The sequence below is a fragment of the Suricata suricatta genome, chromosome 14 (genome assembly GCF_006229205.1).
Source record: "Suricata suricatta isolate VVHF042 chromosome 14, meerkat_22Aug2017_6uvM2_HiC, whole genome shotgun sequence".
NCBI lineage: Eukaryota > Metazoa > Chordata > Mammalia > Carnivora > Herpestidae > Suricata > Suricata suricatta.
This window is the reverse complement of record NC_043713.1, coordinates 69,146,394-69,168,777: the sequence shown is the minus strand read 5'-3', so window position 1 is coordinate 69,168,777 and position 22,384 is coordinate 69,146,394. Positions and strand designations below refer to the sequence as shown.

Here is a 22,384-nt window from a genome sequence, read left to right as displayed (position 1 = left end):
GAAGAACAACACAAACGATGGGCAACTTTACAACAGAAATAATGGTGGCCAGAAGACAAGGGAAGAATATATTTAAAAGACTTGGGAGTGAGGGGTGGAGAAATCAACTTATTGTTCTATATTCAGGAAAAGGTCCTTTTTTTTTTTTTTTAAGTTACTTATTTTAAGAGAGAGTGAGTGAGCAAGAGTCAGCATGAGCAGGGGAGGGGCAAAGAGAGAGGAGAGAGAAAGAATCCCGAGCAGGTTCTGTGCTGCCATCACAGAGCCTGACACAGGGCTCAAACCCAGGAACTAGGAGACGGTGGCCTGAGCTGAAACTAAGAACTGGATGCTTAATGGACTGAGCCTCCCAGGTACTGCCAGGAAAAGGTCCTTTAGAAATGAGAGTGAGAGTGAAAGAACCATACACAAAAGCAGAGATAATTCAACTCCAGCTTAATTATACTATACAAATGCTAAAGGATCTTCTTCAGGCTGAAAGGATGAAAGCTCAGACTTATAGGAAGAAACAAAGAATATTAAATATGGAAAATATATGAGTAAATATAAAAAAACTATAATTTTTCTTCTGTTAATTTTTAAAAAAGAATTCTGTTTGAAGCAAATATAGTAACATTACATGGGTAAAATGTAGGACAACAAACACCATCAAGGGTACAGAGGAAAGAAATTCTACTGTTTTTATATTTCTTAAATTTAACATGAAGTGGTACAACAGAATTAAACAGGTAATAAGTTAATGATGTATATTGTAATTCCTAGAATAACATTTTTTAAAGTTTATTTATTTGAGAGAGAGAGCGAGCAAGCAAGGATGCACGAGCAGGAGAGGGGCACAGAGAAAAAGAGGATCCTGCTGATAGCAAGGAGCCCAACACAGGGCCCAAACCCACAAAACTGTGAGATCATGACCTGAGCCAAAATCAAGAGTCAGCCACTCAACCAACTGAGCCACCCAGGCACCCCCAGAAGGACAATTTTAAAAATACGAAAGGTATAGAGCTGAAGAGTCAATACAGGAAATAAAATGTAAATTTTAATTTAATTTTTATGTAAATTACATTTTAAATGAACAAATAAATTGTCCACTTAAATGAACAATTAAAATTTTCATTTAAATGAACAATTTAAAAATTTTTTAATGAATAAGGCCGAAAAGAGGAAGAGAGAAACAAAAAACAGCCATAGGCTTCAGCCCAACCATATCGACAACTACATTAAATATAAATGAACCACACACTAATTAGAAAGCAGAAATTGTCAAATTGGATAAGAAATTAACTCCATATGCTGTTTACAGGAGACATGCTTTATTAAAAATGAAGACAAACAGATAAACTGAAAGTAAGAGTGGGAAGGGTAAACCATGTAAACTGTAAATATAAAAAAAGGTGGTGAGAATATTTTAAGTCAAAATAGACTTTGAGAAAAGAAATAGTGCCAAAATAAGGAGGTTCATTTCAAAATACAAGGACAATTCATGAGGAAAACATAACAATTCTAACTGTACATGGACCAAATAACAGAGCTTCCAAAAACATGAAGGAAAACTGATAGTATTACCAGGAGAAATAGACAAATCCATAATCATAGCTAGAGATTTTTTTTTTTTTTGAGAGAGAGAGAGGGTGTGCTCATGCAGATGAGAGAGGGACAGATGGAGAGGGAGAGAGAAAAACTCAAGGTAGCTCCATGCCCAGCACAAAGCCTGACACAGGGCTTTATCTCATGGCCGTGAGATCATGACCTGAGCTGAAATCAAGAGTCAGATGCTTAACAAACTGAGCCACCCAGGCGTCCCATAGCCAGAGATGTTTAACACTCCTCTCTAGTAATTGAGAGAATGAGTAAAACAAGAAGTCTGTTAAGATATAAAAATTTGAAGATAACTATCAACCAAATCATCCTAATATACATTTACTACATGCAACAACTGTAGTATAAACATTCTTTTAAAGTGCACATGGGATGGGGCACCTGGGGGGCTCAGTTGGTTGAGCATCAGACTTCAGCTCAGGTCATGATTCACAGCTCTTGAGTTTGAGCCGTGTGTCAGGCTCTGTTGCTGACAGCTTGGAGCCTGGAGCCTGGCGCCTGCTTCAGATTCTGTGTCTGCCTCTCACTATGACCCTCCCCTGCTCACATTGTCTCTCTCTGTCTCTTAAAAAAAAAAAAAAAAAAGTTAAAAAAAACTAACATGAAAAGAAATTCTTAGTAGCTCTGTATCTATTTTCAAAATTAAATTTGTAATCAAAGACCTTTCCATGAAGGAAACTCTAGGTCCAGATAATTTCACTCTTAAATTCCATTAAAAAAATTAAAAGAAGAAAGACAATCATTAAAAGAAAACTACAGACCAATATCCCTCATGAAAGTACATGTAAAATTTTTAATTAAAACACTTAACATCAAAATCAACAACATGTGAAGGACACATGGGTGACTCAGTTAAGCATCTGACACTTGATTTCAGCTCAGGGCATGATTTCATGTTTGTGAGTTCAAGCCCTGCTTGGGATTCTCTCTCTCTCTCTCTCTCTCTCTCTCTCTCTCTCACTCTCTCTGCCCTTCCACCTTACTGTCTCTCTCAAAATAAATAAATGAAAACTTAAAAAATATGTTTAAAAAATCAACAGCATGTGGAAAAGATAATATATCATGGCCAACAGGGGTCTGTCTCAGGAATATGGGTTGATTTAACATAAGAAATCAGGAAAACCATATGATCATCTCAATAAATACAGAAAAAGCATCGGGAAAAATTTAATCATTCATCATAAAAACTCTCAATAAACAAAAAAAAGCACTGTCAATCAAATAAAGGGCATCTATAAATATACTCAATGCTTGAAAACTGTTTTTGTTTTCCCAAGATGGGAAAAAAGACGAATATGTAAGTATCTTCTCTCATTACCTCTGCTCAATACTTTACTGGAGATACTAGTTAGTGCAATAAGACAAAATTTTATATAATGGGATCATACAGTATGTGTCCTTTTGTATCTGGCTTTTATTTATTGTTTAGAGAGACAGAAGAAGGGAGGGGCAGAAGGAGAAAGAGGGAGGGAGAATCTTAAGCAGGCTCCATACCCAGCACGGAGCTAACATGGGGCTTGATCTCACAACAGACTGGAATCAGTAAGTGAATCTAGAAAGGTCACAAAATGCAAGGTATCAGTTGTATTTCTATATATTAGGACAAATAATTGGAAATGAATTTTAAAAATAATTCTACTCACAATAGGATAACAAAGGCATTTAGGAATACATTTAACAATATATATATATAAAACTCCTATGCAAAGTTACAAAACACTACGAAAACTTGAAGAAAAGCTATATAAATATAGAAGTTCATGTTCACTGAGACGTCCAATCTCTCCTAAATTGATCTATATAGATTCAGTGCAATCCTAAACAAACGAAGAAACAAACAAACTAAAATCCCAGGAAAAATAAAGTTGAAGAATTGATTTCAAGACTTGCTATAAAGATACAATAATCAAGACAGTATGGTAATGGCAAAAGGATAAGTGAATAAATAAATGGAACAGAAGAGAAAGTCCAGAAATAAATACAAACTGATTTTCAACAAAGGTGCCAAGGTAATTCAATGGGGGAATGAAAAGTCTTTTCAACAAATAGTGCTGGAAAAACCTGAAAAACAGAAAAAAATTAATCCTTGGCTCCTACCTCAGATCATATACAGAAAAAAGTTAAAGATGATCAGAGAACTACATGTAAATGATAAAACTATTAAGCTTCCAGAGGAAATGTAGGAAAATATCTTTTAAGATCTTGATTTCAGCTCAGGGGACGTTCTCACTATTGTGAGATCAAGCCCCGTGTCAGCTCCGTGCTGGGCATGGAGACTGCTTAAGATTCTCTCCCTGTCTCCTTCTGCCCTTCCCTTCTTCCTCTCTCTCTCTCTCTCTAAAAAAAATAAATAAATAAAAGCGAGACACAAGAGAACACATATTGTATGATCCCATTATAAAAAATTCAAAAACATGCAAAATTAACCTAGGATGATAGTTACATATGGAGGTAGGAATTAACTAGAAGGAAATGAGGGAATTTTCTGGGTTGATGGAAATGTGCATCTTGACAATTTTAGCTCAACAACAACAAAAAAAAGACAAACCAGTCTTATCTCATTCTCAGTATAGTATTTCATTGGTAGGTTAAGAAACCACCATTTTTAGTTGTAATTCATGAGATCCCACTATAAATTCTGTCCATATCCCTGAGATATTTAAAAAATATCCTAAGAATTATGGAAAAATAGTACATATTTGATTTGCTAAACTCCAAACCAAACCTATGAATATTCATTTACTGTAGGAATCACAAATCAATTCTAGGGGTTAGTGGGAAGGTTATATTTTGGGGTGCATTCTGCTTGTATTCCCCATGGATCATCTCACTTACTTTTCATGGCAGCCCTACAGGATAGGGTCTGAACTCAGGCCTGTCCAGCTTCCAAGCCGGGCACTCCATCCCTCTGCTCCCTCAGGACCAGAAAGGCAGGAACCTAAAAAACTAAGTTTTCTAAAAAGATCCAACTAAACTAAAACAAGATAAAATCCAGATCAGGCCAAACCCACATCAGACCTTGGTTATCTTGCCAGCCTCCTGGCTACTCCACCTCCAATTCACCTTCCACCTTTCTGTCTCAAGAATGAGAACCGTAAAATCACCCTAAACTGATCCCCAACAAAAATCCTTTAATTAAAAAAAATTTTTTAACTTCTACCTTTCTTTAAGTTTATTTATTTTGAGAGAAAGAGACAGCACAAGTGGGGAAGGGGTAGAGAGAGAGAGAGAAGAAGACAGAGAATCCCAAGCAAGCTCTGCATGATCAGCGTGGAGCCTGATGCGGGGCTTGAACCCATGAAACCGTGAGATCAGGAGCTGAGCTGAAACCAAGAGTTAGATGCTTAACTGACTGAGCCAGTTAGGCACCCCAACAAAAATCCTTTAAGAAATTCCTCTTGGCTACTGTGTATGTATTTAGTGTTTGTTTATTTTTGAGAGAGACAGAGTATGAGCAGGGGAGGAGCAGAGAGAGAGAGAGAGACAATTTAAAGCTGGCTCCAGGCTCTGAGCTGTCAGCACAGAGCCCAACGTGGGGCTCAAACTCATGAGCTGTGAGATCATGACCTGAGCCGAAGTCAGACACTTAACTGACTGAGCCACCTAGGCACCCCTCCTTTTGGCTACTTTGAAAGTACTCTCAAGGTTTGTAAGTCCCTGCAACATGCCAAAATACAAAAAGCAACAGAATCAATCATGACTTTGTAAAAGAAACAAAGGGTGTGTGTGTGTGTGTGTGTGTGTGTGTGTGTGTACGTGTGTTAAGTACTAATGCCATTTTCCAAAAGAATCTTATACTAGATGTCAATACAGGAACTAGGTAAAGGTGAAACCACCGTCTGCAGAAGGGGCAAAGGTAAGTGCTGTCCCCTTGTCAGTCTCTAATTTCCTAGGGTTGCCCCCTAAAAATCTTCTCCTTGAATTTTGTGCTAAGGACTCCTAGATTTCTGGCTGATCCCCTCAGACTAGCATTCAGAGTCCTTCAAAGTCAAGATCACTGCAACTTCTCCCAGGTCCCTCCCAGATCCCTCTCTCTCAAGTCTCTCTGTCCTTAATTGATGTATACTATTCTCAGGGCAATCTCCATGACTATCATTTTACTAGTTACATGCATCTGCTTAAACATTTGTTACCTTTCTATGGGCTCGGGTGATCCCCTGGGTCTGGCCCTCCTCGTCTTGCCCGCTCCTGCTATCCATCCTCACCCCATGGCTCATAGCATGCCTCCCCCAGGGACCTCCCTCCGCACCAGCTCTGAGTTCTAGAAAAGCTGAGGGCTGACATAATTGAGGACACCCGGATCTCTTCTCTGGAACAGTTCCTCAATTGTTTCTTGTATTTCAGTCTTACCTCCTCACAAAGACTGAAAGTTTCTACAAAGTCGTCAAAAAGATCTTCCTTTTGATCTAGCACAAAGTCTCTGGAGTCAAGGAGATCTGAATTTAAACCCTGGCTCTGCCACTTACTGGTTGTTTTACATGGGAGAGTCATTTGTCATTTTGAGCCTGTTCTCTCAGGACTGCTGTGAGAAGGAAAATTACTAATGAAATTGACGATGTCATAAGTGAATGAGCTTATATATTTGTTTCCTTTCTCCTATCACACCATGCCCACCACAGTGTCAGACACATAGTCAGGGATTAAGAAGTTCTTTGTTAGATTCTGCCACCATGCAGCAAGACCTGCTATGGGCAAGTCTGCTTCTGTGGGAGCTAAAAAGAGCTCTCTGCTTTTTGCCTGTCCTAATTTTGCTGACGACCGTATTTCAAGACTTCAGAAAGTCAGGTCTAGCAGAACAGGAAGCATGCATTTCAGGGAAATCACACTCAAGAATGCCTGCCAAGGCAAAGCAAGGTCCAACCACACTCTGATCCAGAAAGCTAATGGACAGCTTTAATGGAGCTCACGCTGGCTTGCAATGAGGAAAGGGGCATAAAATTGGGGCTTTGAAAAAGCACTTGCAATAAAGATGAGCAAAAGCTTTCCCAGGAGAAATACTGGCTGTCTTTTCCGGCTCCACGAAATCAATGAACCCACCTAATTGAAAAACCAGGAAGAACCGGGGCCTAGGGGTCTAGGAGGCTGAAAAACAACACAAATGTCTGTGTGGGCAGCAGAATCAGACCTGAGAAACCTGCACAGACAGGAACTGCACAGCATACCTGTGAAAATGTGCTGCTCTTGCATTGAGGACATTTTCCTGCTGGTGCCATTGCCAGAGTTTTCTCCATGTGTGAAAGGCCATAGGCAGGGCTCTCTGCTGGAAGTGACTGTCTGCTCTGGACCGCAGCCGCTATAGTAAAAAGAATGAATGACCTTTATTTGTACTTTATATTTAAAAAATGACCTTTAAGGGGCACACTCTAGAGGGACGGTTGCTTTCTACCCAAAATGGAGGAAAAAATTAAGATAATTATTTTTAATCCTTGTGAACACAATAGGTAAAGAATGAAGAGATTTTTACTTTAAAAACAGGTTAAGCATCTCTTCACATATTTGTGTGTGCGTGCATATATACATGCATATATCTAAATGCTTTTTGTCCTATGCACTAACTGTTCATACCATTCATTGCCTGTTTTAGATCTGCCAGTGTTCACCTCAGTGATATAAATGGGCTTGTTGAACCTTAAGGAATTTATCAGTTCTTTGTCACATGTGTTAACAATACTGTTCCCACTCTGTAATATAACTTTGGATTTTATGATGTTTATTTGTAATACAGAGTTTTTAAATTTTTATGTAATTATGCAAGGCTACTACTATATCACCAAATATCAGTAGGAAGACAGAAAACTGACATAAAAAAATATATATGCCTCCATGATCCAAAACTTTGGATAAAATGTATGGCAGATTTTAAAACAGGACCTCAAATTCTTGGATCTTCTTCACTGACAAGTCCCATCCCCTTCAATCTGGGGGGGTAGTGACTGCTTTGACCAACAGAGAACGGTGAAAATACCACCATGTGTCTTTGGGGGCTAGGTCATAAAGGGCCACACAGCTTGCGTCTGGTTCACTGTGACAATCCAAGCCTCTCAGTGAGGCCTGATGCAGGTGCTCTGGTTAACAATCCCAGATGAGCTCAGTCTTCAAGTTATTCCAGCCCAGCAACCAGCCATGTGAATGAAGAAACTTCTAGATGATCTTAATCTCCTGCCATTAGACTTCCCAGTTGAGGTCCCAGTAATCGTGGAGCAGAGACCAACCATCTTTGTTATGTCTTCTTTCACAGAATCCACAGGCATAATAAAATCGTTGTTTTTTTAACGCTACTGAGTTTGGGGTGATTTTTCACATAGCAACAGATAACTGAACAGTAAGCATATGTGTGTGTGAGAATATATGGCATACATACTCCTACGCATGTGAAGGAAAAAATACCGCATTTACTCACCAAGTGTTATCTTAAGATTACGGGAGTTATTTTTTCTTTTATATATTCCTACACATCTCAAATTATAATGTCTATATATTGCTTATGGGCATCTACATATTTAAATGTAAACAGAAGTAGAGGCAATAGTATAATGAATTCCCCTGAACTTATTACCATCTAGTCCCAACGATTAGCAAACATTTTGCCACTCTTTATGTATTACTTTTTAGAAAGAAAGAACCCCACAATGAATAATAATCTTTTCCTGAAATAGAAAGAACTGATGTTCTCCCTAAAGAACTTGATGTTCTCTGATGTCATCTCCTTAGATGACATTAAGATTGTTAGCTAAAGATTTGAAAAAAACAATCCAATAGCAACTAAGGAGGGGCTCTTACTATTTTTCAGACCTCATATATTATGCAGGCCATGCAAGAGCAGTGTGAGAGAGAAGAACACTGACCCTTGCCTTGACCTTTCCACCAATAATGGGCCCCAGTGTCCAGAGGCTCTCTTTCACCAGGAGGAAAATAGGAGACTCTCTGCTGCTTTTACACCTTAAATAAACACAACCTTTCAACCCTAGCACGCAGATTCTTTTTCGAAAAGGTCTCTCTGTACCCTCTGGTGAGCTTGCATTAAATGAGCTTAAGAGACCAAGTGGCAACATCCTTTCAGAAGCAGCCACATCATCCAAAAGGAATGTCAAATAACGCAGCAACTCTACGCATTTTCCAGATATGGAAGGCAAGCGATGCCCTGGGCTGGTACCCCCTGAGGCGCAAGAACTGGGATGATCTTTAGGAAAAACTTCAAAGCGACCAATGGTAGTTTGTTCACTTGTTTGTTCGTTCATTTGTCTAAACATTAGTTGGCACTTTCCCTTTGTCAACACTGTGTTGAGCTGAGGAGAAGACACAGACAGGGTCCACCCTTGACTAGCTCACAGTCTGGCAGGAGAGACACCCGCAGACACTCACACAATAATGATGAATGCGCTGGTAAAACCACACACGGGGTGGGGCTCGGGGAAGAGGTAGCACCTGAGATGAACAGGGAGGAGGGACAGAGAAGTGCAGGTACAGGGGCGCCTGGGTGGTTCAGTTGGTGAAGTGACCAGCTCTTGATTTCGGCTCAGGTCATGAGCTCATGGTTTGTGAGGCCAAGCCCCGCATGAGGCTCTGTGCTGTCAGCACGGATTCTCTCTCCCTGTCTCTGCCCCTCCCCCATCTTCTCTTTCTCTCTCTCTCAAAATAAGTAAGTAAACTTTTTTTAAAAAGTGCAGGTACAATGAGCAGGGAAGGACTGGCAGCTTAGCTGTTGTGAAGAACAGAGTGGTAATAGGGAAGGGCAGAGAAATCGCCAGAGACCAGCTCCCAAAGGCGTTTGTACACCTTGCTAGAAAATTCAATTTCTATCTCAATACTATGACAAAACAGCCAAATCCTTCAGATTCATGGTTAGACTTTAGCAGCAGATGACGGTGGGGGTGAGAAGGCAGCAGAAAGACAACTGGCAGGAGTCTGGTTTGCGTTTTCCTCCATTTCACCAGAGAGGGCCAAAAAGAGCCACGGCAGCCCCACTTACCGCTGCAATGCCCATGCAGGCATTATCAGTTGAACACAAATTCCCCAAGCCCAAAGGGGGCCTCAAAGTCCTCGGTTCAGCACTCTCAACAGCTGCCCCCACCATTTCAGCTTATCTGCCACCCTGACGCTAAATTACAAGGCCTGTGGGAGCAGGGATTTTATTTGGTTCGTATCACAAGTGTATTCTCAATGCTTAGCAGAGTGTCTGAGGCACAGCAGATGCTGAATGAGACTTTATTAAATGGAACTGATTAGAGGGCGCCTGGCTGGCTCAGTTAGACGAGCATGCAACTCTTGATCTCGGGGTTCTGAGTCTGAGCCCCATGTCAGGTGTAGTGATTACTTAAATACAACTTTTAAAAAATGGAACTGAATCCTTTCTTAATCTGCCTTTACTAATTTGCCAGCCCGACCCTCACATCCTCCCACCTGCTGTGGGTACTGGTCTCACACTGAGACACGCACTATGTTCTAGACCTTTCCCAATACTTCCTGAAGGTTGGCTAACTAATACAAGTGAGTAATGATGTGAATGGAATGGCTTGTCAGAGCTCATCACTCTCAGAGCATGTGCATTTTCCCAGCAGAAGAAAGAATGGGGCTTATGCAGACTTTCTGCTATCACTAGAGGGATCCAGGGAAATACCTTTAAGCCTTTTACAGCAACCCCTCTTCCAAATCAGAGCACCAAGACCCCTTAGCATAGATTTCCAAGAATCCTTCCAAGGCAAATAGATCCAGGAATGTAACCCGGTGGAGTTATCTACTATGAATACTCCGTACCTGCTTGTATCGCCTCTTCTGAGTATACCGTAACCACAATTTGATACACTTGCGTAGCACTGTTATTCTGAAAGAAAACACATAACACCAAAGTACTGCTTATTGTACACTTTCAGGTTTTGGGTCTTAAAAATGCTGTTTGGGGACGCCTAGGTGGCTCAGTTGGTTAAGTGTCCGACTCTTGATTTCAGCTCAGACCATGATCTCACAATTGTGAGATCGAGCCCTGCATCGGGTTCTGTGCTGAGCATGAAGCCTGCCCTGCCCCTGCTCTCATGCACACTCACGCTCATAAATAAATAAATAAACAAAATAAAAATGTTGCTTGTTTTCTTAAGGCTGGAAAGTCTGGTATAGTTACATCTTTAGCATTAAAGGCACCCCATGGGTTTCACTCTGGGAGAGAGGGAAATTAGAACCTATTATTCAACACAAAATCTGTTAACCCCGATTTTCAGCTGTGGCTTGCTGCAAAATTTTGACAACTTTCTTATAAACCTAAGTAGACCACCAAGCACAGTGTCTCTGGAACTTGGGTAATACATATGAAATCCCCTAAGTATTCTGAACTTTCTGGATTTATGAGCAGTCTGGGGCTTGTGTAGGATCACCTGTGTCTGTGACAAGCTCCTTTCCCAAAAGTGATACTGAGAGTGAGAACCACATTCAGTCCCGTAAACCAGGATTTAGAGCAATGATAGACCTTGATAACTCAAAATTTAGTTAAAATTGAGATTTTCACCAACTCATTAAAAAACTGCTCCAAAATGGGACCTAGAACTATGAGAATTAAATTGATTATACTACAGGGGAGGAGGGCACGTTGAACATTTCTGGCAGCAAGAAAGTGAATAGTGATTCCCTCTGAAAAACCTAAGGAGCTGGACTAAGGAATTGGAAGGAGGGATTCAGACAGCTTTCAGTTTTCACTTAATACCTGCCTTCCTCTTTGATGAGTTTTCCTCACCACAGACATGTAGTGCTTATTTATTTTAACTGAATAATTAACTCTAAAAAAATTCAGGATACTCTCTGCATTCTTCAAGACCAAGTCACAAATACCCACCCGCCTGAGCATTCTCTTTAACACTATCAGTGCATGAGTTCTAAGACGTGAATGTCACTGCTGCCTGAAGGATTGAGGCAGGGAGCCAGCAGGTACATACATTAAACTATGGTGACCAAGAACCAATAAGAACATCTTCACTCTACCTCTCATCGGATGAGATAAAAGGAAAACGAAGCTCAAGGAAGCACTGGTTACAGCAGGGCCTTTCTGAATCTGCCCAGTTATGCACGGGGAGGTAAGTGCTCACTTCTGGAGCGCAGCGAGTCAGTACCTAGGGAGCCCGAGGAGAAGGCCAGAGGCCCTACCTGTAGTGGTCCCAGGCAGCACGCCGTGAGGGGAGCTGCTCCCTCTCTTCTCTCTGTTCAATTCGAGCCTGCCAGAGGTTCCAGAACCTGTGCAGCAGCTGAAGTAAAACAGGAAGTAAATGGAGGTTTATTAAGTCAAAAGGTAAAATGATCTCTCTCAATCTATTAGCAAATCTTTACCCCCAAAAGACTGCAGGCTCCCCCAAAGCAGGAATTACACCTCAATTGGGAGAACCCAACATGTAACAGGCTTAAAAACTAATTACAGCTAAGCCATACAGAGCTATTGTGGGCCAACATAAAATGCAAAAAGATGAATTTTCTAGTCTATGGAAATCAGAATGACAAAGCTGAAGCTTTTCCTCATCTGGGCCTCATAAAAGACAAGGCCATTTTATCTTTTGTTTGTTTTCTTTTTGAGAGAGAGAGAGACAGACAGAGAGACAGGCAGAGAGGGAGGGAGGGAAAGAAACACAGAATCCAAAGCAGGCTCCAGGTTGTCAACAGAGCCTGATGCGCGGCTGGAACTCAGGATCCATGAGATCATAACCTGAGCCAAAGTCAGACGCTTAACTGAGTAGATACCCAGGCACCCTGACAATGCCATTTTAAAAGTTAAAACTGGGGGCGCCTGGGTGGCTCAGTTGGTTAAGCCTCCAACTTCGGCTCAGGACAGATCTCACGTTTGTGGGTTCGAGCCCTGCGTCAGGCTCTGTGCTGACAGCTAGCTCAGAGCCTGGAGCCTGTTTCAGATTCTGTGTCTCCCTCTCTCTGACCCTCCCCCTCTCATGCTCTGTCTCTTTTGTATCAAAAATAAGTAAAACATTAAAAAAAAATTTTAAAGTTAAAACTGATCTTATTACATATTACTGCTTATGAAATAGTCTTGTCAAAAAAGAGTTTAACCTCAGTCTACTCAAGCCCTTAAATCTAACGTCTAGTTTACAGGAACAACATGTAAAAAAAAAAAGGAAAATCAAACGCCATCCAAAGGGAAACCGATAAATCAAGAATATGGAATATTGTACAAAATAGTTGGCTCTCCTTTTCCAAAAATCAGTATCACTGAAAAAAAAATGTTTACCTTATGCAAGTGAACTATGCCAGTCACAAAAGGGCAGGTACTGGGGGCACCTGGGTGGCTCAGCTCAGTTAAGCGTCAGACTTCAGCTCAAAAGTCATAATCTCACAGTTTGTGAATTTGAGCCCCACGTCAGGCTCTGTGCTGACAGCTCAGAGCCTGAAGCCTACTTCAGATTCTGTGTCTCCCTCTCTTTCTGCCCCTCCCCTGCTTGTGCTCTGTCTCTCAAAAATGAATAAACATTAAAAAAAAGGGTGGGGGGAGGCACGAACTAGAGTAGTCAAATTCACAGAGACAGGAAGGAAAAAAGGTGGTTGCCAGGTGCTGGGGGTGGAGTGGGGAGGAATGGAGACAGAATTTCAGTTTTGCAAGAAGTTCTGGAGATGGGTGGCGGTGGTGGTTGCACAATAATGGGAATGTGCTTAATATCACTGAACTGTACTCTCGACAGTGGGTAAGAAGATAAATTTTGTTATGTGTTTTTTTACAATTACAAAACAAACATGTTAAACAAAAGAAGTAGAAGGAGGATGGCTGTTATTAAGAGCCATAAGAGATATAACCAAGTATAGTGAGTCCCCAACCCTTAATTGGACGCTAGTTTGAAAAAAAAAAAGCTACAAAGACATTTTAACAGCAACTGTGAAATCTGAATATGGGCTGGGCACTGAATAAAATTAGGGAATTACTGTTCATTTTGTTAGGGATGGCAATGATGTTGTGGTTATGTAGGAAAATGTTATTTTTGGGCAATGCATGCTGAAAAGTTTAGGCGGAATGTGTCATGTTGTCTGTAATTTACTTTGAAATGATTCAGCAAAAAAAGGTAAATATTAACAATTGGCTAATATTTGAATTTACACTGTAAGTCTACATATGTTCATTATACTATTTTTTATATTTTTCTGTATGTTTGAACATTTTCAATAATGAAAAACAAACCCAAAAAATCCCCATCCTCCTATACCCAGAAACACGATCTGTAAGTAGAGACAGGATGTTTGTTGCCCTCAAGTAAACTACCCACTGAAGACAACAGATTTCCAGGGCGAACACCACCAAAGCCTCCTGGAATGCAAGACTCGAGGTCTATTCCCTAGATCAGGAACCTGACCTCTGAGTCTGCTATCAAGTTTCTGAGCAAATAGATAAAAAAACGAGATTAGGGAAAACCAAGAGTTAGTTGGCATGGCTAACTAGAGAAAATGGACACTAAGGTTTTGGAGTCTAAAAAGTCTGGACAAATCTGTACCATGGCCATCAGAGGCCCCTTCATACAGATGACGCTCACCACGATGTCATGCTGCTGGTGAGCGAGATTCCTTCTTATTTGCTGGAGACGGGCACGGGTCACATTGTCTTTTAGGGCTCGAAAACAGAAGTGCTGTGAATAGAAGGAAGGAGACAGCTAGTTACAAATCAGCAGTGTCTGTAAAAGTAAGAGCAGCGCTGGAGTCCAGCAGCCACAGGCTCAGTTGTGGATATTCACAGCTGCTCCCATGTCCCTGGGATGCTTCCCTGCTTTGAGGTCCAGTTGGAAGTCTGATATAAGCCAGCCTTCACAGTAGGCACTTAATAAATAGCTGTTGAACTGCTACTCTGCTGTCCACTGATACTGCACAGGAACAAAACACACCCTTACCTCTGACCAGGAGAGATAGCGTGGCCCAGAGGGAACACTAAAGACAAAGGTTAAAAACATCAACTTTGCCTCTCAGGAAAAGACTTTTAGCTTGTGGTGTGTTTTTTAAAGCTGTGTGTGTTGTTTCAATGTGCACACTTATACAATTAGAAAGTAGTTTTATAGAATAAAATCAAAGGAAGAGAAGGAAGCCTCAGTGAGTAAAGGGGCTGGGGTACGGGCAAAACGTAAGACTGGCTCCAGCTCAGCAATAATGCCTCACATGTGACTTAAGCAAAGTCTATTCTCCAACGCCCTGGGCTCCAGTTTTCTGACACAGAAGTGAAGCGATTAGGGGTTTTCATATTGTGGTCTGTGGAACTCCAGAGTTCCTCCTGAAAGTGTCTGAATATCTCCTCATGTGGTGAAGGCTGGGGAAAGCAGCAGAAGAGGGACTACTCCCCAGACCTTGCTTCGTCTGCAGAAATTTCTACTTTGATTGATTTCACAGACTAGGCTCCCACAATTAAAAAGGGAGCTCGCCCTTGGGGTCATGAGTTCAAGCCCCATATTGGGTGTAGTTGAGATTACTTAAAAATAAAATCTTAAAAAACATAAAAATAACAAAATAAAAAGGGGGTCCCCATGTAAAAAAAATGCAATACTAGATCACCTCCAGACCCCTCTGACCCCACACCATTACCATTTCTGATCCAAAATGAAAATAGGGACCCATGCAATGGAACAGAGCTTCTTGAGTGAAGCTAATCCCATAACCAGATACACCCGAAGAGCATGATGTGGGCCCGGGTCCCCCAAAAGTGGATGGTTGAGCAAGGTTGGTAATGTGTATATAGGCTTTCTATTATAAAGTGTGCTTTCTTCTTATCACAGAGTGATTCCCTCGCCCCTCCTCCCCAGTTTCTTAAACATGGTAATATCACATCTTGGATATTGGTCAGTTGTGCTGTTAAATGTTAAACACCAAAAGTTTGGTGGTTCCTGGAAAAAAAAAAAAGGCTTTTAGAGACTTCCAAGTTCTCACCAGCAAGCTGTGTCTACTGTGATCTTCAGCCGCCTTCCACTGGGCCGCTTCCTCAGTGCACAGCAGCACGTCTGCCAGGGAGTTAAGGCCTTTTATCTCAAGAATGTTCCCACCCCAGCACACTGCAATCCCAGTGACCCATCGGGAGGGTCCTGGCTTGGGGGATAACAGACATGCCAGGTGGGCTGCCGTCTACCTCTGTTTCTTCCTGATGATCTCAGGAAGGGGAGGAGGCAAAGGGAAACTGTGTGAGTTGCTTATCAAATAGGTGGCCTTGCCTTTCTCCCTTCTGATGCCTTTTTGATGACAGGCAAAAATAGTTGAGCTAAATTGCCATGAATTACAGTAAACATTTCCAAGTAACCCTATCTAAAGCTCTCCTGTCTTTTTGCATCCTTTGTTTTGTGGGGGGTTTTTTGTTTTGTTTTGTTTTTTTGTGGTTGCATCCTTTGTTTTGGCACCAAAACCCAGTCAGATGTTTCAGCTAAAAACCTTGGAGCTATTTTCAAACCTTCTACTCCCACTCCCACCATGTACCGGGCTGCCAAGTCCATCTGGTCTCCTCTGAAATCTCTACGGCTCTTCTGTCCCCACCCCTGATGTCCTGCAGTGCATCTGACTTGCTCCTCACACAGACTGGCAGGAGTCTCATTTAACTGCTCTCCTCGTGCCAGTTTCGCCCTGTAATCCAGACCTCTCCTCTTAAGTACAAGCCTGCTCTATCGCTGCTCTTCTTAAACACCTCCAGAGGATCCCCAGTGCCATCAGGAGAAAGCCCAAATTCCTGAGCGCTGCACCCAGGTCTCTACAAGCTGGTCCCCAGCCTGCATCTCCCTGCACTGCCCTACTGCCATCCACACCCCCACAGCTCCGTAACAGACCCATCACTGCCCTTGGATATTTTCCTCATCTACATGTGATCTATGTGTAAATGCCATTCTTTCTACCTGAAACACCCTTCCCGACTTTGCTAGGTGACCTTGTCATCCTTTAGGACAAAGTCAGCTCAGGCTCACCTCCTTGGCTGAATCGTCACATCTGGGCGTATACTGTAGTGAGGGCAGTGATTAAGGACACGTGCACCAGAGTCAAAGTACCGGAGTCAAAGGCCTGGGTTTAAATCTCCTGGCTCTGCCAATGATAAGCTGTGACTCTGACAATCACTGAGCCCCCTCGAATCTCTGCTTCCTCATCTATAAAGTGGAAATACTGACACCTACTCCATGGGGTTGCTATGAGGGTTAAAGAGATAATGCATAGTGTCTGCACATGGTAAAGCCCAGTAAATGGAAACTATGGTCATCACGTTAGGGCTGCCAAGAAACACACTGCTATAAATACGGCTATTTCCACCACCTAGTGGATAAAGAAAAGCAATGAAATAGCAACATACAATTCAGGCTGGTGGGATACCACTGAGGGGGAGGAAAGGGAATGCAATCAAGGATGAGCAGACAGTGTTAGCAGGGTTCTAATTTTTAAGTTGGGTAGTGGGTACATAGGTATTTTATTACCATTCATTAAACTGTTAATGTCTACTCTCTTTTGTAAGCCTATTTCCAGTCAAAACTTTTTAAAAAAATCAACAAAGATCAGGACCACCTTATATTGCTCTGTAATTGTTTCCCAAATATCTCCTGCCCTTTGTCTCATAGGCTGCTGAGATCATAATGTCCTGGCTGTGGTGGTGGATAGGGCTGGATGGCTGAAAAGGATACAGTGTTTCCAGTGAGTAAAGGCCCGCCGCATTGCCATCTTCCTGGCCAGCCCCTCCATGCGTGCGTGCTGGGCATACAGACTCTCCTTCCGCTCCCAGGCCCATTGCCAATCACAGAAGCGTGTCTGGAGCACAGTGACCCGGTGGAATCGCTCAGCCATCTCTGTGACAAAGAAAGTAACTGCGTGCTGCCCCATGCAGGGTTGAGACAAGCTGGAAGATCTTTAAGATAAGTTGCACCTACTACTGGCAGCAGGGATTCGAAGCTGTTCTTACAAAGAATCCTAAAATAAAAGGTTTTTTTAAGGCAGGGGAGGGTTATTTGGAAGCCCTTAGCTATACTTCTTCTCTCCAAGGAAAGAGAAAAGGTCTGTAATTTTAGGGAGGAGGATGCTAAAAAGTCAGTTCTATTAAGAGTTGAGGCTTCCACTTAACTACTGATGAGCAGGAATGGTGGCTGCTGCTTTCAAAGAAGACTCTTTCATTTGCCTCTTTACTGATGTCTCCTGGGTGGGACTTCAGGGACTGACTCAATGACACAACTTGGTCACCATGCTGGCAAAGGTGTTTTTTGAGCTTTCAGCCAGACTGATTCTGGCTGTCAGTCACATGATTTTCATACTAATTAGCTAATAGCCTGATGCACTGAAGTCCAGGAAGTGGAAGGGAAATGGTTCTGGAATTCCAATGCTGTAAAGTGAGGCACATTAGTCAGTGCCTAAATAACAGCTTATCATGCTAAATAACTTCATGGTTTCACCTTCCAGGCTTTGGTTGGCAACCAGACAGTGGGTCTCCTTCATTATCCTCAGACAGACACATTCAAACTCCCCCAAGAGGCAGGCTGGCCTGGCAGCCCAGGAGGAAGGCCTGCGTGAAGCCAGCCAGCGTCTAGCATGCTGCTTGACTCACTTCTGTGTGGGCTCCAGAAATCAAAGTACAGAGAGTACCAATGATCGTGATCAATGTGTTATTACTTCTGAACTCTAACTGGGAAACTAAGCCATGAGAATAGTGGTAAAAAAACCTCAATATCCTAAATCACATGGGTTGCATAACTGGGGAGAAGTAGAAACAATCCAAATATCTATCAATACAAGAATAAGTAGATTAAGGTAAGCCATCCCACAAAATGCAATCATTAAAAAAATAACATTTATGAAGAATACTGAAAGACAGGAAAATGTTGTTAGTTGTGTAAAAAAAGACACAAAGTTGTATGTATCCTATTAATCATAAATAATCACAGTATTTATAGGATAATTAAACCCTTTTGAAAAAATTATGTGTAGAGGAAAAGGCCAGGAGGAGATAACTTAAAGGTGACCTGAAGAAGATGTATGATGACAGACTGTAAATTGTGACATGACACTCTGTTTCTGGACCCTGGGACTTCCTGCTCACCCTTCTGCTGTCTCTTCACTCTGCGGACCTGCAGGTATCTGAGCCAGGCCTTCAGGGATTTCCACTTTTGCCAGTGCTGATGGTGTTTCACTGCGGAGACCATCTTCTGTCTCTCTCTCTGGACATACAGGAGCTGTTCCTGCCACCGTGACCAAGCCTGAAAACCAGAGAAAAGGCAACAATCAAAGGAGAGGCAGGAAAACAGAGGTGAAGTACTGGTAAGGGAAAAGAGAAACAGAGAAACAACGCTAAAGCTAGAAATAAGGAAGTGGCAACCCCCAAGCAGGATCATGAGCTATGGAAATTTGCAGTGAAAGGGCATCCTACTTCCAGAAAGTAATTTCTTTTCTGGATTAAGAATACAAGGAAGGGCGCCTGGGTGGCTCAGTGGGTTAAGCATCTGACTATGGCTCAGGTCATGATCTCATGGTTCGTGAGTTCGAACCCTATGTCAGGCTCTATGCTGACAGCTCAGAATCAGAACCTGGAGTCTGGTTCAGATTCTGTGTCTCCCTCTCTCTCTGCCCCTCCCCATCGCTCTCTAAAATAAATAAACATTAAAAAAATTTTTTAAAGACAAGGAAAAAGAAGAATAATAAAATCAACAAGTAGATAATTCATATTTGGGATAGGCAAGGGTCTGCCTTTTTCTCCCAAGTAGGAGGAAGCCTATTGTCTCAGGCACATTAGTTTCTGGGAAGCATGACCTGCAGAGAAGTTGAGGGTCTACAAAAGGATTCCCTCAAGGTTATCCATAAATGCACCCTTAGCCAAGTCTTTATGTGCTTAGCCATATGCATGCCCTAGTCTGAAGATGACAGTCTCAGATGGCAAGTTCATACCTTCTTTCCTTAAACCTGTAACACCTCTTCTCCTTTTCTTCCTCTCAGCTGAATACCATTCTTCCTACTTCACCAAGAAAGTAAAAGCTTTCAAAAGAGAATTTTCTCAAGCTTCACCCACACCTACCTACTCACCCACCCACAGGCTCTGCCTCCTCTCTGGCTACTCTGAATAAAGTGTCCATACTCCCTTCCATCAGAAGTTCACTCCCCACTATGGACACATCCTATGTCTCTCACTTTCTCAAGCTCATCGCTGACAATTCCACTTCTGCATCATTGGTTTTCACCCTCTACTAGGTTTTTAAAATCAGCATATGAATATGCTATTATTTCTCCAAACCTAAAAAGCAAATCCCTCCAAGGATATTACAATCAAAAACAATAGATGACCTCTGATTGGACCCTGGGCCTGACACTAAAATAGCAATAATCTACGGTTTAAATATGAACCGTACTGTAGATATTATTTCGATACTGAATGTCTTAGATATAATAATGATACTGTGATTATATAAAAGAATATCTTTATTTTTCGGAGATATAAGCTGAAGCATTTAGGGTAAACTTTTATGTCTGCAACTTTAAAGCAACTTAAAATATAAGAAATATAAAGAAATAAGTTGCTATACTTAGAAAAAGCAAATGTGGCAAGATGTTAGCAATAGATTAAACCAGTAAAGAGAATACAGTAGCTACCTTTTCTGTCATTTGGTATTTGTCAATACTAAAAAGTTGTGGGGAAAAGATTATTGTCACAAAAACACTTTCTTAATGGAATAAACCAGATTCCTAAGCAAACTATCACTAGATCACTTTGCCATCCAGCTGAAACTAGAGTTCTTTTCTTTCCAAACTCCTCAAAAGAAGGGTCTATTTTCTAATTTCTCTTCTCCCAAAAAGGCCTTCATGAATCTTCTCCCCATCAGGCTCACTGAAACTGCTCTTACCAAGAGCATCAATGATCTCCGAGTGGCTCAATCCAAAGGTCAAATTCCACACCTCACCTTCCCTGCACTGCCAGAAGCATCTGATGTGGCCAATCAGGCCTGCAGATTCTCTTCGCCTTTATTCCTCCGAGGCTCAGTACTGGGACTAACCCCCGCTACCCACCAGCTCAACTCACTCCCTTTGTCCTTTCATGCAGTCTCAGGACTAAATACCAACAGCAGGCCAAGAACTCCAAATTCACATCTCGGATCTGGACCCATCTTCCATACTCCACATATATCCAATTGCTTCCTTCACATATTTCCTTGAGGATGTTCAAAAGGCCTATTAGGCTGAAGAAAGCAAGCTCAGAATGGAGCTAACTCCTCCCACCCCACAAACCTGCTTCACCCTCCATCTTCCCCATTTTACTAAATGGCAACTCCACTGTTCCAGGTACATAGGCCAGAAACCTCAGAGTCACCTTGGACTCTTTCTCTGAAACTTCACAACTAACTATCTATTAGTCTTGTCAGCATTACCTTCAATGGTATACCCAGAATCCAACACCATCTTGCTATCATCCTTGTCTAGAATCCCTCCTGAGATTTTGTAATAGCTTCTTAACTGCTCCCCATGCTTTCACCCTTGATCTTTTATGGTCTATTCTTTAAAAAAAATTTTTTTTAATGTTTATTCATTATTGAGAGACAGAGAGAGACAGAGCACGAGTGGGGGAGGGGCAGAGAGAAGGGGAGACACAGGATCCGAAGCAGGCTCCAGGCTCTGAACTGTTAGCACAGAGCTCGATGCAGGGCTCGAACCCACAATCCACGAGATCATGACCTGAGCAGAAGGCGGATGCTTTAACTGACTGAGCCATCCAGGCACCCCTTTTATGGTCTATTCTTAACACAACAGCTGAAACCAGGGATGCAAGCCCTCCTGGATCCCACAATTTAGACATACAGCTTCTAGCTGCCTGACCACGATCACATAGCCCCTACTTACTATTTAAAAAAACCTGTAAAGATGCCTCAGGGAGTAATATAAACTTGCCTCTCAAAAACTCCGTGGGATACCGTTCTGCCGTTCTGCCTGAGATAACAAACACAATGTGCCGTGTTTGCCAGAAAAAAATAATAATTTGCAGCTTAGTGATAGTCACAGGATGAGAACTTTTGCCTTTGTACTCTAGAAATGACATCGCTGATGCAATCCCTAAGAATGTTTTGCAGTTCCAGGCCCTTAACGCAGAACAACTGGGTCCCTGAAGCAGAACCACCAAACCATCTCACTACAATAACACTGACACCAGACTGGGAGATGCCAAAAGGGACAAGATGATCAAGAAAGGAAATGTGATAGCTGATCAAACTCTAACCAGTCAGCATGATCCAAGACCCTGGGACCCTTACCCTGAATTTTCACCCTTTAAAAACCCATTTGTAAGCCCTAAGAGTTTGGGACTTCTATTTTTTTTTTTTTAATGTTTATTTTTGAGAGAGAGAGAGAGCACGTGAGTGAGGAAGCATAGGCAGGGGAGGGCAGAGAGAGGGGGACAGAGGATCCAAAGTGGGCTCTGCACTGACAGCTGAGAGCCCAGAGAGCTGAAGTCGGACGCTTAACCAACTGAGCCACCAGGTGCCCCAAGACAATTTGGGACTTTTGAACATTAGCTTCTCGTTCTCCTGGGTGGTGCCACACTAGTAAACAGCCTATCTCTCTTCACAGCAAAAGCTTGGTATCAGTTTTCATTGGCTTGCTGTGCACTGGATGCATGAACACTTGTGTGGTTTGGTTACAATGCCAGAGCAATCCTTTTTGGTTTATTTTGGTTATGTCACTTAAATCTCTCCTTTTTATAGGACAGTTTTCTTCCCTGCCTCTTTTCCTCTTTCATGCCACCAATTCTTTAGAGACACTAGGTCATTTATCCTATAAAATGTCCCACATTTTAGATTTGGCTGATTGTCTCATCAAGGGGTTTTTGACTTTTCCCCCGATCCCTATATTTCCT

At 42.0% G+C, this 22,384-nt stretch overlaps 1 protein-coding gene across 5 annotated transcripts in view; it reads right to left on the bottom strand.

The window, feature by feature from the left end:
• SFI1 (SFI1 centrin binding protein) overlaps positions 1-22,384 on the bottom strand; it is a 91,944-nt gene that overhangs the window by 16,370 nt on the left and 53,190 nt on the right. For all 5 annotated transcript variants that reach the window (XM_029922664.1, XM_029922662.1, XM_029922659.1 and 2 more), the window contains 7 exons: positions 18,593-18,749; positions 17,190-17,351; positions 15,472-15,542; positions 14,097-14,189; positions 11,725-11,822; positions 10,351-10,417; positions 6,759-6,889 (listed from right to left, as the gene is read on the bottom strand). In XM_029922664.1, the coding sequence (XP_029778524.1) occupies positions 6,759-6,889; positions 10,351-10,417; positions 11,725-11,822; positions 14,097-14,189; positions 15,472-15,542; positions 17,190-17,351; positions 18,593-18,749 (779 nt within the window). The remainder of the gene's footprint in view (positions 1-6,758; positions 6,890-10,350; positions 10,418-11,724; positions 11,823-14,096; positions 14,190-15,471; positions 15,543-17,189; positions 17,352-18,592; positions 18,750-22,384) is intronic.